Source organism: Aptenodytes patagonicus, chromosome 2, assembly GCF_965638725.1.
Source record: "Aptenodytes patagonicus chromosome 2, bAptPat1.pri.cur, whole genome shotgun sequence".
Lineage (NCBI taxonomy): Eukaryota > Metazoa > Chordata > Aves > Sphenisciformes > Spheniscidae > Aptenodytes > Aptenodytes patagonicus.
In genome coordinates, this window is record NC_134950.1 from 25,094,856 (window position 1) to 25,107,736 (window position 12,881).

At 39.8% G+C, this 12,881-nt stretch overlaps 1 protein-coding gene across 1 annotated transcript; it reads left to right on the forward strand.

Annotated features, from left to right (window-relative positions):
• Positions 1-266: 266 nt before the first annotated feature.
• On the forward strand, positions 267-8,893 carry RIDA (reactive intermediate imine deaminase A). Its single transcript, XM_076329359.1, has 6 exons — positions 267-385; positions 4,225-4,330; positions 4,905-4,959; positions 5,841-5,909; positions 7,552-7,607; positions 8,039-8,893. Exons 1-6 carry the CDS (start codon positions 321-323, stop codon positions 8,099-8,101), a joined length of 414 nt encoding a protein of 137 aa, XP_076185474.1. The 5' UTR covers positions 267-320; the 3' UTR covers positions 8,102-8,893.
• The last annotated feature ends 3,988 nt before the right edge of the window (positions 8,894-12,881 follow it).

The window sequence follows — 12,881 nt, forward strand, 5'->3', positions numbered from 1 at the left end:
AGGAGGAAGGCGGGGAGGGGTTGGGGAGGGGTTGGCGAGCGGTGCAGCCGCGGGCGGAGCAGCCACCGGCGCCGGCCCGGTACGCATCCGCAGCTCGGCCTGCGCCCGCTACACGCGGCCGCCCGAACCTGAGCACCGCGCATGCGCGGGGCGCAACCGCACGCACCCCCACCCCACCCCCTCCTCGAAGGACTACATTTCCCAGAAACCCTTGCGGGGTGATAGCGGTAGCATGTGCCCTGCGGCGTTATCGGGTGGGCGGGGGGAGGCAGCAGTTGGCGTGGCGCTGAGGAGAGGGCAGGAGGGGTCCGGCGGCAGCTATGGCTTCGCTCGTGAAGAAAATAATCAGTACTGCTAGGGCCCCTGCTGCGCTGGGTCCCTACAGGTATGCCTTAGCGAGAGGCAGGTCTCTTGGAAGGAGTAGTGGTGAGGGGGAGCAGGTCCCTGGAGGGGGGGGTCTGTCAGGCAGCCCTGGGGGCTGTGGTGAGCGTGCCCCCCGCCCCCCGCGAGCAGGGACTGATCTCCTCCCCGGTAACCCCCCCAGGGACACCTGGGGCCCTACAGCACGAGTGGGTCTGCAGGGCTAGCGGCAAACTTCAGCCTGACTGGCGGGGGCGGGGGGGTGTCCTGATAGTTTTAGGTGAGGTTTTAAAATGTCTCTCAAAAAGTCAGTTTGGGAAAATAATTCTGAAATTAGTGATAAGCAGTGAATGAAAAAAAAGTGCAAGAGAAAGAATGATTCCTCTCTAGGAAAAAAACGTTTGCCTAGAAAAAAGCATGTTGCATAGGCAAGTTAACAGTGAATGCTGCCTCTGGAGGCGATGGACAGTGAAGGCTGAGCCCGACCCACGACGTGCTTTGGCAGTTGGAGAGTTCACTGCCTGGGAACTGCAAATCTTTTCTTACTTTGAATGTGGCTGCCAGGAAGTTTAAATGCTTTTCAGTCTAAAAACTAACTGCTGTAAAAATATATAAGATGTTGTTCAACATTTTCACAAGTAAGTTGTTAGTTGCAACAGTTCTGAATGCAATTAAAAAAAAAATCCTAATTTTAATTGGAGAAAGGTTTCTCTTTGCTATTTGGATGTGAAAATAACTATAAAATAACTATGTTCAATAACTATAGTAGACTCTTATATCTAAGGTACTGAGGGACTTTTACCAGGGCATTTTCTAAGAACTTTTAATTCTGCTTTCAGGCTTTGTTTTCCCAATATAAACACAGACTCCTTTGTTTAAACCTTTCCGCTTGCAGCATCTTAGTGCCTTCCAGGTGCATTTTTGTCTCCATTACTTTGAGTTTTCTGAGCTTCAAACTGTGTGTTCTTTATAGGAATTATAAAGATGGAGAAATACAAAATGTAGAAGCAGAGAGACATGGCATGAAGGTTAACCTCTCTAAACAATAAACTGGTTTGCAGCCAGGGGCCTGGCATCGTTTGTAGTTAAGAGAACATCTAAAACATGAGAAGGCAACAATTCTTCAGCTACACACACACCCTACCCCCAACCGGCCTAGCCTTCAACATAGCTCTCCACTTCTGTTGTGGATTAACTGCACTCCAACATTTTGTGTTTATTCGTAGTTCTTGATGAAATACTGCTTATTATGCAGCCTGTTAATTGTATGACGGGTCTAACATCAATAAGTTTATCGCTAACTTAGTTTATCAGGTTTCAGTAAACTTGTCAAAGTCCACTGAGCAAGAGTTGCATAAGAAGTAACTGCTACATCTCTGCTGTGGAGTCTGAGCATGGTAACAGAGGAATGAGGGCTTAATATGGAATGAAGAATTGGGATGTGTGGGCTGTGTTCCTGGTTCTGCTACAGCCCTTCAGTGTGCTTTTTGGTGACCTATTTTTAATGTATTTCTGTATTTCCTTTACTGTATCAAATTTCCAGTACCTTGAGGTAGGTAGGTAGATAGATATATGAAAAGACTTATATGTGTGAGTGTGTATGTGTATATATACACATCTCATTAATGATATTAAACTTTTGAAAAGACACAGCAGAGATACTGTTCTTGTATTAATCAACCATCATTTGTGTAAAAAAGATCTGATTAACTTTGCAGTCTTGTCTTTAAAGAGCATGATTCTTAACACCATCTCTCTGATGGATGATGTTGTTCTAAGATTATAATGTCCGTCCAGTTATGCACTTAGGTATACTGAAACCTGAATGACTTCAGGCACACACTCAGATCTCTGCTGAATCAGAGATTAAAGAGTAGCTACGATTGACCCTAGTTAGAGGATACATCTGCAGTTGAAGTGTGATAGGGGTTTCTGTAGTTGAAGTTTCTCTGAGCTTCACTCATGCATTTGACTGCAGTAGAAGTATACCCTTTAGTTGGTAAATTGTTAATAGTCTCAGTGAATGGAGGATTCCACCGGTAATCATACCAAGAGAAGAAAGTTGAGGAGCAGAGAAGGGGCCCCAATAAGACTGCTGCAGATGTTGATCTGGCAGTGGTATCAGAAGGCTTCAGCTTGGGTTTTTTCCCCAATTATTCATGATTTAGGACTGTCTGAAGGCCTTTGTTGGAATAAATGTTTCGTTGTGTCATTTGCTTTATAATAAACAGTACAAGACATTCTCTTTTTTTTTTTTTTTGGGAGCTCATACCTTCTTGTTGCATGTTCTCTGTGCTTCAAACAGAAACAGAAGTTTGTGGTCTGAGGGCCTGTGCCTCAAACAAAGCAGGGCATGGTAGGAAAGAAAATAAAATTAAAGAAGCATGTGTGTTTGGTTCATACACACATTTTCTATCAACAAGACTGCATTAGCTAGAAAACTACTTCATTCACTAATTTCTTTTCTTTAAATGGTGCAGCATTGTGATTTAGTCCAATTTTGTTAGTTGATGATAGAGAAAACAATCACCATATAAGATGTTTTACTATATCAGATAAGTTACTGGCTGTTTTTCCCCCTTATGAAATTACAGGAGAATGTAGGACAGGGGTAAAAGGAAAGATGGGAGTGATGGCGTTCTTTGGATTGCCTAACTGTAATCATTTCACTGAGTCCCTAAAGTAGGTTGATCCCCTGTGAAGTCAATGGGTTGAGCCAATCCAATTGAGTCAATCTCAATTAAGAGAAGAGATGTAACAGAAATGTTCTCTGAAAGAGTCCCTTTCTTTCTCCATTGACATTAAAGGGAAGCTAACCTCCTAATTTAGATACTTCAGGGAGGTGCCTAACTCTAGTTTGTGTAACTTGAGAGGCTTGTTGAACTTGCGTTTTCTTGTGGAATGGGAAGAGGTAAGAAAAACGGTGTTGACACACCACGAACACTTTCAAAAGAATCTTTCTCTAATTTCTTTGAAAAATATTTTTGATTACCAGCTGAAGAGAAGTAAATTATGTCTCTTGCATAATGTTTGCTAGGTAGTTTAAATCTTTGTTTTAATCTTTTAATCTCTTTGTGGTAATTAGAGGCGTTAATAATTGCCAATTCTACTTCAGCAAAAACACACCTGACATTTTTTATATAAATGTTTTGCAAATAGCTTGAATTCTGCATTCTTCTGAACTAACCCAGCCAACAGGTCATCCAAGTTATTTTGTGAGAGGAGAGTGATTGTTCTGGGAATGGAGTGATCAAGGTGGCGTGCTGACAGGCCAAATTCATGACTTTGGAGGAATAATGCCAGAGAACTAGCATGCAAGGTTTCACCTCACAGCTGTAACTCGTTTATCATGGTGCCCATTTGAGAAGAAAATGGCAAATTTACTAATCAGCTCTTTTTTGCTTTTTTTTTTTTAAAAACTTCATTGCTCTGCAGCTGAGATGTAGATGAAAGGTATTGTCTACCTATCAAATTGGGATGGAATATTTATCTGGGCAGGTGCAAAAAATGTTTATTTACTCTGCCTCCCCTCTGTGCTATCTGCAGTGTGGAAGCTGTGTAGCTGTGTTTAGTGTTGGGTTGCTGCACTCATGCCTTTTGCCTTTCCAAGAAACAGGGTTTATTACCTCAAACAGAGCTATGCTAATGTAGCTATGTCTTTCCATAGGTGATCTAATCCCAGGTCTCCCAAAGCATAAGCAGATTGAACGTATGACTGTGTGTACAGACTTGTGCGTGCATAACTTAAGTCCTCCATCTGTCTGAGATACTATAAACTACTGAAGAAAATGTGAAGTGTGCTTTCAGATAGCTAAATGTTTTGATGGGGAAACATTAAACCTAAAATGTTACTTATGTTTTCAGCCAAGCAGTGCTGGTAGACCAGACGATGTACATTGCAGGACAGATAGGTATAGAACCTTCCACCGGACAGCTTGTCTCTGGAGGGGCCAAGGAAGAAGCTAAGCAGGTAAGATGTCTTCTAGCAATAAACTTGTCATGGAGCTGGCATGTGCTTAGTTAAACATGGACTTATGAGAAATTGAAGAGCTTTAGAGAGCGCATTTCACATGCTCCAAGATGAGGGGAAAAGCAGGAGGAAGTCATTCCATCCTATCCCTGTCATTTTCCACCCAAACAACATGGAGGTCGGGGGAGGAATCTGTATTTAATGTAGGAAAGAATCAATGTTTGCAACAAAGGTTCAGACCCTAGTAAAAACCCTGGCTTTGAGATGGGGAAAGATTTGTTCCCCCAGCAGCAAAGAGGTTGTGTGAGGTAATAGGTAGGATGAGATGGCGCTGCATCATGCATTTACATCTAATGAACGGATGGTTTAGTATTTGTGGTTTATTAGAAGCTCCCTTTTATTAATTTACTTTTTAATCTATTTCTGATTTTGCTTACTCACTGATGACAGTTGAAGATTTGCTGGGTGAATTTGTACTATAACATGGATGTAGCCAGATTACAACTCATATTTACATACTTACCTAAATACAACCCATCTGATACTTAAAGATTTTTGTCTCATTTTTCATTAGGCTCTAAAAAACATGGGAGAAATCCTGAAAGCTGCAGGCTGTGACTATGGCAATGGTAAGTGTTGTGATGATGGTGGCAGACAAGTGGTTGTTTTTACCTACCTGGATTAAAAGAAAAAATTAAGTGACCTTTTCAAGAAAAAAAAAAAAAAGGCTGTTTGCTAAACATGCAGTTGTTATCAATAGCTGAAGGAGACAAAAGGAATCATGAGTCTGGGTTAAAAAAGAAAAGAAATAAATCAGTGTGCAAGTGTTTGTGATGGGTATCAATGGGACACTACTTTTCACCATAAGTTCCTGTCCACAGTACTAATATTTTAATTCTAACTGATGAAGCTCAGGTATAGACAGAGCTGCAACTGACTACAAGCATTTTAAGCATCCTAGACTTTGTTCCAGGTAAAAGCTTGTCTATATCTATGGTGTTAATATTCTAGGCACTTTCAGTGCCTTTTTTGAGGAGGACTCTAATAGTGGAGCCAAACCAGGATTAATGTTGGCTTGGGCAGTCATGGGTAAAACATTCTAGCATCGACTATATCTTCAGGCCTTTTATGGACTTCTTTTTTGGCAGCAGATACATGATGTAATTTTTGCCACCAGTTTGCTTACAACAGCTTTTTTTATTCGACCTGCTTATCAGTTCTGTGCCTCTTGGAAGAATTGGGCTTAGAACAAGACTTAAAACAGATTATTTTCAGAGCTGGCCAGGAATGTCTAATTCCTTAAAGTTTTATTATGTACTAGGTATTCGGGTTTTTTTAGATGGTTCTGTAGGTGGTAATTCTAATGGTCAATATCTGTTTACAAAACTTTTCAAAATTTTTAGAATATTTGAGAGAAATTTATGAAATAAAAGCAAGAAATGCACTAAAGATTTTCAACTTTTATACAAAAGTCAGAGGTCCAAAATAACTGCAGTTATGCAATTTCTAGTTGTGAAGACTACGGTTTTGATGGCAGACATGAAGGACTTCAATGATATTAATGATATTTACAAACAATGTAAGTAGATCTTTTGTTTCTGTTTTACCAGTATGGCTTGTGGAACAAATTATATTCACAGTAAGCAAAGTGTTTTAATGACTCCGATGATGTAGTTCCAGATTCTTTGACATTGCAGTAGAAATACAACATTTTAAAAAAAAAAAAAAAATTTGCAAGCATCAGATCAAGCACAGCCCAATTTCTTGTGGATTTGTGTCGTATCACCCCACTAACTCACTCTCATGTGAAGATCAACTCCTGCTACCCCTACAGGTTGATCTTCCATGCCTCTTTACCTTGATAGATGCTGTGTTGTCCCTAATATAATTCTACTGTAGGCAGCCTTCAAATGCTTAATTTCAGATTTTGTATCTCCATTTCTTTAAAATCTATTTGTATCTTTGAATGATTTGTGGATTATTGTTATGGGACAGGGCTCATTTTTTTTTTTTTTTTACAAGGATGAGCCACACTGCTCCACTTCAGGAAAAAAAGAATAATGCTTGGTTAACAAAACTGAATGTAGACTGAAATAGGCAATTCCAATGAGCCATGTTGTGCAGAAGAATTTGGGAGAGTATGTACATCAGTTCCTTATTTATATAGCTTTGGGTTTTAATTGGATAGCAACATCTGGTCTTGAATGAAGTCTTTTATTTATGAGCTATCAGCATAGTCTTCTGCATGTCAAAATGGAATTGTGTGTGCATTTAAGCACGGTAAAAAAATAACCAGCTGGATACTTAGTTACTTGTTGCCTCCTACCTGTAGTTCAAGAAAGCAGTTGTTGCTGTTCTTTGATTGTGAGTTATTATCCTGCCTTGTCAGTGCAGGACCCTGAAATTAACATTTCTGAGCTTAGTGTTAAGTCTCACTAGTAAAACTTTCATTTAATTATGCAAATTCCTTGGAAGTGTTCAAGGTCAGTTGGTCGGGGCTTTGAGCAACCCGATATAGTGAAAGATGTCCTTGCCCATGGCAGGGGGGTGGGTTGGACTAGGTGGTCTTTAAGGTCCCTTTCAACCCAGACTATTCTATGATTCTATACATTCAGCTCTTATATCTTGACCAATACCCTTTTTTCTCTCCTCTTCCCCCCACCCCGTCTTTTAATATCCTTGAGCGCCAGGCCTAATTGTGAATGGAGGAATAGGTCAAGGGCCTATTTTAACTCTGCCTGCCTTTGATATGAGTAAAGTTGGCCCCTGTTGACCTTAGGCAAATCTGGGATCTTTGCTCATGACTCTTTTGGCAGGGGCCTGTTTCTCCCTCTTGCTCTGTCTGTGAAAGAGCCCTCTCCCACTCTCTGGTCTTTGCAATTGGATGATCACCGTTCTGATTTAATCTTTCTTTTTCAGCCAAGTTGGTGTTAAGGCCATGCAGTGTCAGCAGAGTGCAAGTTATCACTGGCCGTTAGGTCACAACTGTAGCTGCCTTCTCAATGATGAATGGTAGCTTGCTGAGATGTTAGACCAGTCAGTGACCAAAAAAAACCAACAAGGGGGAAATGATAGCTGGCACAGAAGACTATTTGTCTTGTAGCCTCGCACCTGAAACTGTTCCAATGACTGCATTTTATACAGATTACTTTGAACTGTGTTTTATCAAGCGAAGTTAAGTGATTGGTGGATGTTGGTGGATGTTTCTGTTTAAATTACAGTTTTCAAGACAAACTTCCCAGCCAGAGCAGCCTATCAGGTTGCTGCTTTGCCAAAAGTAAGTGTCACTTTTCTGCCTACCAAAAAATGAATTTTCTGAAATTCCTTAATTCTGAAGCATTCTGACAGCTTTTCTTATTCTGGAATAGCTTCAATTGCAATTACTTTAATGAATACTCTTAAGTATTTAGTTTTCTTCTAAGTATACCAGTCTTATTCCCACACATGATAAGAGATCTAAATATGAGAGATACATTTCTCTATGGTGGAAGATGGCTACAACACTAGAAATAAGGGGTTATGATACTTAATTAAGAGTAAAGTGAATTTTTAGTATTACTTAACATTGCTAAATTAGTAATACAACTGTCAGAAGTGTAATCTCCCTCAAATGTCACTCTGTTCTTACAATGCTGTGTTACACATCCACTTGCTTCATAAAATAGATACATCAAATTTCTAATACGTTTCTTCATTGTTTTCTCACAGGGTGCCCGAGTTGAGATTGAAGCTATTGCCATTCAGGGACCCCTCCAAGATGCTTCAGCCTGACTATAAATAGAGACTGAATATCCTATGACAGCAGTTTTAGATTTAATACTTCTCCCTTACATCCTGTTCCTACAATCGACTATCAGCAGTTACATACAGCTGAAATGACTAAACTTACCGAGGAAAGGTGCGTTCTTCTGGATTGTGGTCTTGGATTCTCTAAAATACAAGCTTACAGTGAGTTCTATGCAGGCAAACCCTGAAACCTCCAGGAATCCTGCTAAAATCAGCTGAGCTTGATTGCAGGACAGAGCCCTTACTTTGTGATGGTGACTGGATATTCGGATATTAAGTACACGTTTGGACGTATGACAGTTATACTATGGGTGATCTGTACACGGAAAGCTGTAATGATTTGTAATAGTTGTTTTTTTAGTAACGATTTTAAATAAGAAAAAATGACAAATGGGAAGACAGTAGAACTCTTGAATTGCTTAGCGTACGTTTTCACTTTTGTGTTTTGGGGAATTTTGCTGTATTTGTTTCTGAACTGTCTTAAACTGTCTTTACAGAATAGATTACTGTTGGAACTCACATTTTTTTCATATGGAAGCAATTGCTTAGGAAAGTTAATATTAATTTCAGAAAGAAGAAAATTCTGCTTTTCTGAAATAAAGTGCTACCTTTATAAATCAGCTGTAAATCAATCTCTACCTGTAACCTTTCTCATAATCTTTTTCGTAGCAATTCAACTGTTACTATCTTTTGATTTAAAAACGAAAAACACAAAAAAAAAAATGCAAAAAAAAAAATCGTGTTTAATGAGAATAAATGATAATTGCATCTGTAAAACTGTGCTTGTCTATTCTGGGAACAAACTTTTCTTTTCCTGGTTATGCTTTGATACTCCATTACAAAAAAGTCCCTATCTTGCTTATTCAGTAAGAAATAATTCAAACCAGAGGAATAGGTTTATAATCTATCTCCTAATAGCTAAGGATGAAAATAATCCTCCAAGACAGGAAGCTTTCAGCTACCGTGGTGTTATAGTTCTTGGCGTTTTTCTCTCTGCCATTAAGGACAGAAGCATCTGCTTGACGGGGTGATTAAGCAATATTGAGAAGTCAGACTGGTGATGCTAGTAAGTTATCCCATCCCTCTGCATTTATCTTCTAACCAAGTAGAAATGGATACCGTGTTTTTAAGGAACTAGTTTGAAAGTCATGGTAGAGTTGATTCCCTGTCTTCCCCACAGCCGTATGACTAAGCACGGTATTGGTTTATTCGGGGGGAAATGAGCAGAAATTCTTTTCTGTTGTAGTCTGTCCACCTCAACGTCTTTGTTTTGCTCTCTTCCGTAAAGATGGCCGTCCAATTACATATGGGATGCTACTGTCACTGTATCTTCACTTGCTTTGTGTAGAAAGTAAAAACAGCTATATACAGCAGCTTAGAGAATGTACCATTTCAGTGGTAGAAACGTGTACCTGCTTTATCAGATGTACTGTGAGAGGGAATCCTGTAGGCTGCTCCTTCCAGAGGCTGCTGCTTGTACGCCAGAGTGCCGTGACTGAGCGCTTCAGAATCTGTTTCTAGTCCCATCTCGTGTGATCAAACTCACTCGCTTTTGGTAAGCCACAAAGCCAGCAGTATGGCAAGGAGAGGGCATAATGCTGGTTTGCCACAGGTCAAGTCACAATACTGTGGGTTCAGCCGTCCGACAACTCAAATCCAAATTTCAGTTCTCCTGTGTGTGTATCGTTTGTCTTCTGTGTATAATGCCTACTGATGATCATCTCACTTTTAATCGGTTAATGATTTTTCTTACGGTAAGCATGCAAGAAAAATCCAATCTGGCAGCACCGCGTTGCTGTCTACCTTTGCATGGCACGTGCAGACATTGCCTCGTCTGAAACTCCCCCTGCACTGAATACCACAGCCACGTTGTGTGAATCACCTTCCACCCTTGGGTAAACTGTAAGCGCCCCACTTGTGGTTCCTTACCTTCCTGCTTGCCAGCCATGCTTTCCAGCTCTCCTTACTCCAGCTGCACTATTGCAGTAACTGTATTTTGTATTTTTCACGCGTTCCTGGTATCACTTTAGCATACACCAGAAGGGCAGTTGGAAAGTTGTGAGAACAGTCAACCCTATTTACCCCTTCTAGATGTGGTGTGAAGCGGCCATTTCTCCTGCTTTTTGCTGAGCTTGTAAATTGTATCTTTATAGAAAAAAGATTAATAACGAGGTTGTCACAGCAAGTATGTACAGATGTATGGATTTTTTTACAGCATTATCTTGCTTTCCCTTGACAAAACGGGAGATACTTATTTGTATTAGAAGCAAGATAATGCTTTTGGTATTTCAAACAGTGAACTTCCAAGCAACAACCTTTGAAAAGTACCTGACTTTTCTGCATATAGCCTTCCTACATATAAACTTTATTAGTCTTGGCTTCTGCTTTTGTTCTTTCTCCTTGGCTATGCTATTCATGTCTTTTATGCTCTACAGCTCTGACTCAAGAAGCAATCCCTCCTAAGAAAAAACATGACTAGATTTGTTAGGAACTGGTACTAACATCAATATCACTTTCTAGGAAACACAGAGCACATGTTGCTTCACTTTGTCAGTTAAGAATAATTAAGAATAACGAAATTGAATGGAGTTACATTTAAACAGATTCCTAATTTATATTTGTGTTTCTCTGTTACAGCTTTGCTCAGATATAATTACTTTGTTGGAACATATTTCACTTATTTGTAGCAGATTTAGTTAAAGTTCACCTTCAGCAGATTTCAATAGTGTTGAACATGAGCTAAGTTCAGCCTTGTATAATGGCTACGGTTATCCCTTCTTACCTCTCATGTTATTCTGCACTGCCTTACTTGTGCTGTGCTGCCTCTTAGCCAACCTTGAACCTAACACTAGATGGCAGTTCTGATTTTTTTTTTTGGTGTGTGCTGACTTGTCCATTTGCTGATATAAGTTCTTCATAGAACTCCTTTGGGTGTCTTCACTAGTACGAAGGGGTGTGAATACACCATTGCTTTCCACAGTAAGGTACAGTCTGAGACTGAAATGTAAGTGAAACACCTGAAAAAAAATGCATGCTGGATGCAGCTAACAAGCCACCACACATATTACTTCCATTAAAAATATTTGTATCGGTAAGTAGGTGCCATTCTGCAAAAAGTCGGGAACTAAAATCCACTTTTAGCTCTACGATTCTTTAGCTTTTAGCTGGAGACCAGTTGCACAGTTTCTTGAATGCCTCAGATCTAAATATGTATTCCTCAGGTACTGGAATTCTAGAATAACTGAAATAAACTCTCTTATTTACAGCTATAACACAGCAGTTCTCAATACAAAGAATCAGCCTTCCATAGAGATGTTTAAAACTTTTATTTTTTTAAGCAGAGTTATATTATTTGGTTCTATTCTTTAAGACAAAAAGGCTAAGTCCCATAATTCTCCAATATGAAAAGCAAATATTGTGGGTATCTCTTAGGTCTTAGTTCAGCAAAGTACACAAGCATTTAAGAAATCCTGTTTTAACTAGAGCTAAGTTAAGCTTAGCTCTTTTTGTTTGCTAGACTGAGCCTTTAGTGTGCAACATATGAAGTTGCATTTCAGCTTGTGGCAAACTAATTGCACCATTTAAAATCTGTTTCAATCACATGTAACTTTTAAAGAACCAACAAAACAGGTCCTCTATTTCTGTGAAAGTAAAGCAATACTTAGATTTACGTGTTCTACCAGGTGTTTCTTTGAAGTAGGGTTTTTTTCTCCAAAAGATTGTATTCTCTACAGATTAAACAATGCAAAAATAAAGCTCAGTACATAATTTTAATACAACGTTGTTCTCTGTTAAAACATATAGCCAAACTTAAACTGCCCTAATCTTCTGCTACAAGCACCTTGCTCTTGCTGCAGTTTTCACCTGAAAGCGGTTCCGCACTGAGTGAAAGAGCCAACCCTAGCCAGCCAGAACGCCAAGTGTCTTCTGGGATCCTAACACAGTGTGCGTATGTGTCTGCATAGAGCTGACAGGGTGCAAATTTAACCTCTTCTAGGGCTGTGTTTATTGGTAATTGAAACAAAATTCCTACCAGAACTTGTTAGCTTGGAAATTGAGTTTATTCCTTCCAGTGTCCTGCCCAGCATTCCCTGTGGCATGGAATGATTCCCTCCACCTTGGATGAAGTTAAGGGCTGAAAATTGTCTAGATTGTGATAAACGTTTCTGCAGATTGTTTTGTATTTTGATTATGTTAAAAAAAAAAAGCTAAAGTATATTGCCCTATCTCTGGAGGTGTATCTTGTAAACATGGACATCGGAGCTTATCCTCTTCTCAGCCTTTAACATGAGAAAGCTCTTTGATCCACAGACCAATTTCTGCCCTTGGCAACCTCTGTGATATCCCAGGTTTGCAGAGGCAAAAAACCCACACCTATTTTGGCCCTTTATGCATAGTACATGCTTTGGTAGCTTACAGACCAGGAATGCTAGGCCCCAATGTATTTCTCAAGGTAGGGGTGTTCAGCATACATCTGGCAGCCAAATTCTGATGTTGTGGTAATTGAAGTGATTAACATTTCACGTTCAGCACCGTGTCAAGCACATTTCATCTTTTAGAAAGGAAAAGGAAAAATAGCTTTCGTTTGTTGTAACCAGAATATGTAAGGACTGAAGATGACTGAGAAGGGCTGATACTGCTGAGTCATTGACTGGCTTATACTCCTCTTGTTTCCAATTAGCATTACTTAATGACCTGAAAAAGTTGAACAGTGAGGAAAGGACGTATGTTGTCACCCGTCTTCCTTGTAACGACAGTGGTAGAA

Coding starts and splice junctions, on each gene's coding strand:
- RIDA (XM_076329359.1), top strand. CDS start 321: ATGGCTTCGCTCGTGAAGAAAATAATCAGTACTGCTAGGGCCCCTGCT. Junction 386..4,224: donor GCTGCGCTGGGTCCCTACAG/GTATGCCTTAGC, acceptor TTATGTTTTCAG/CCAAGCAGTGCTGGTAGACC. Junction 4,960..5,840: donor AGGCTGTGACTATGGCAATG/GTAAGTGTTGTG, acceptor TGCAATTTCTAG/TTGTGAAGACTACGGTTTTG.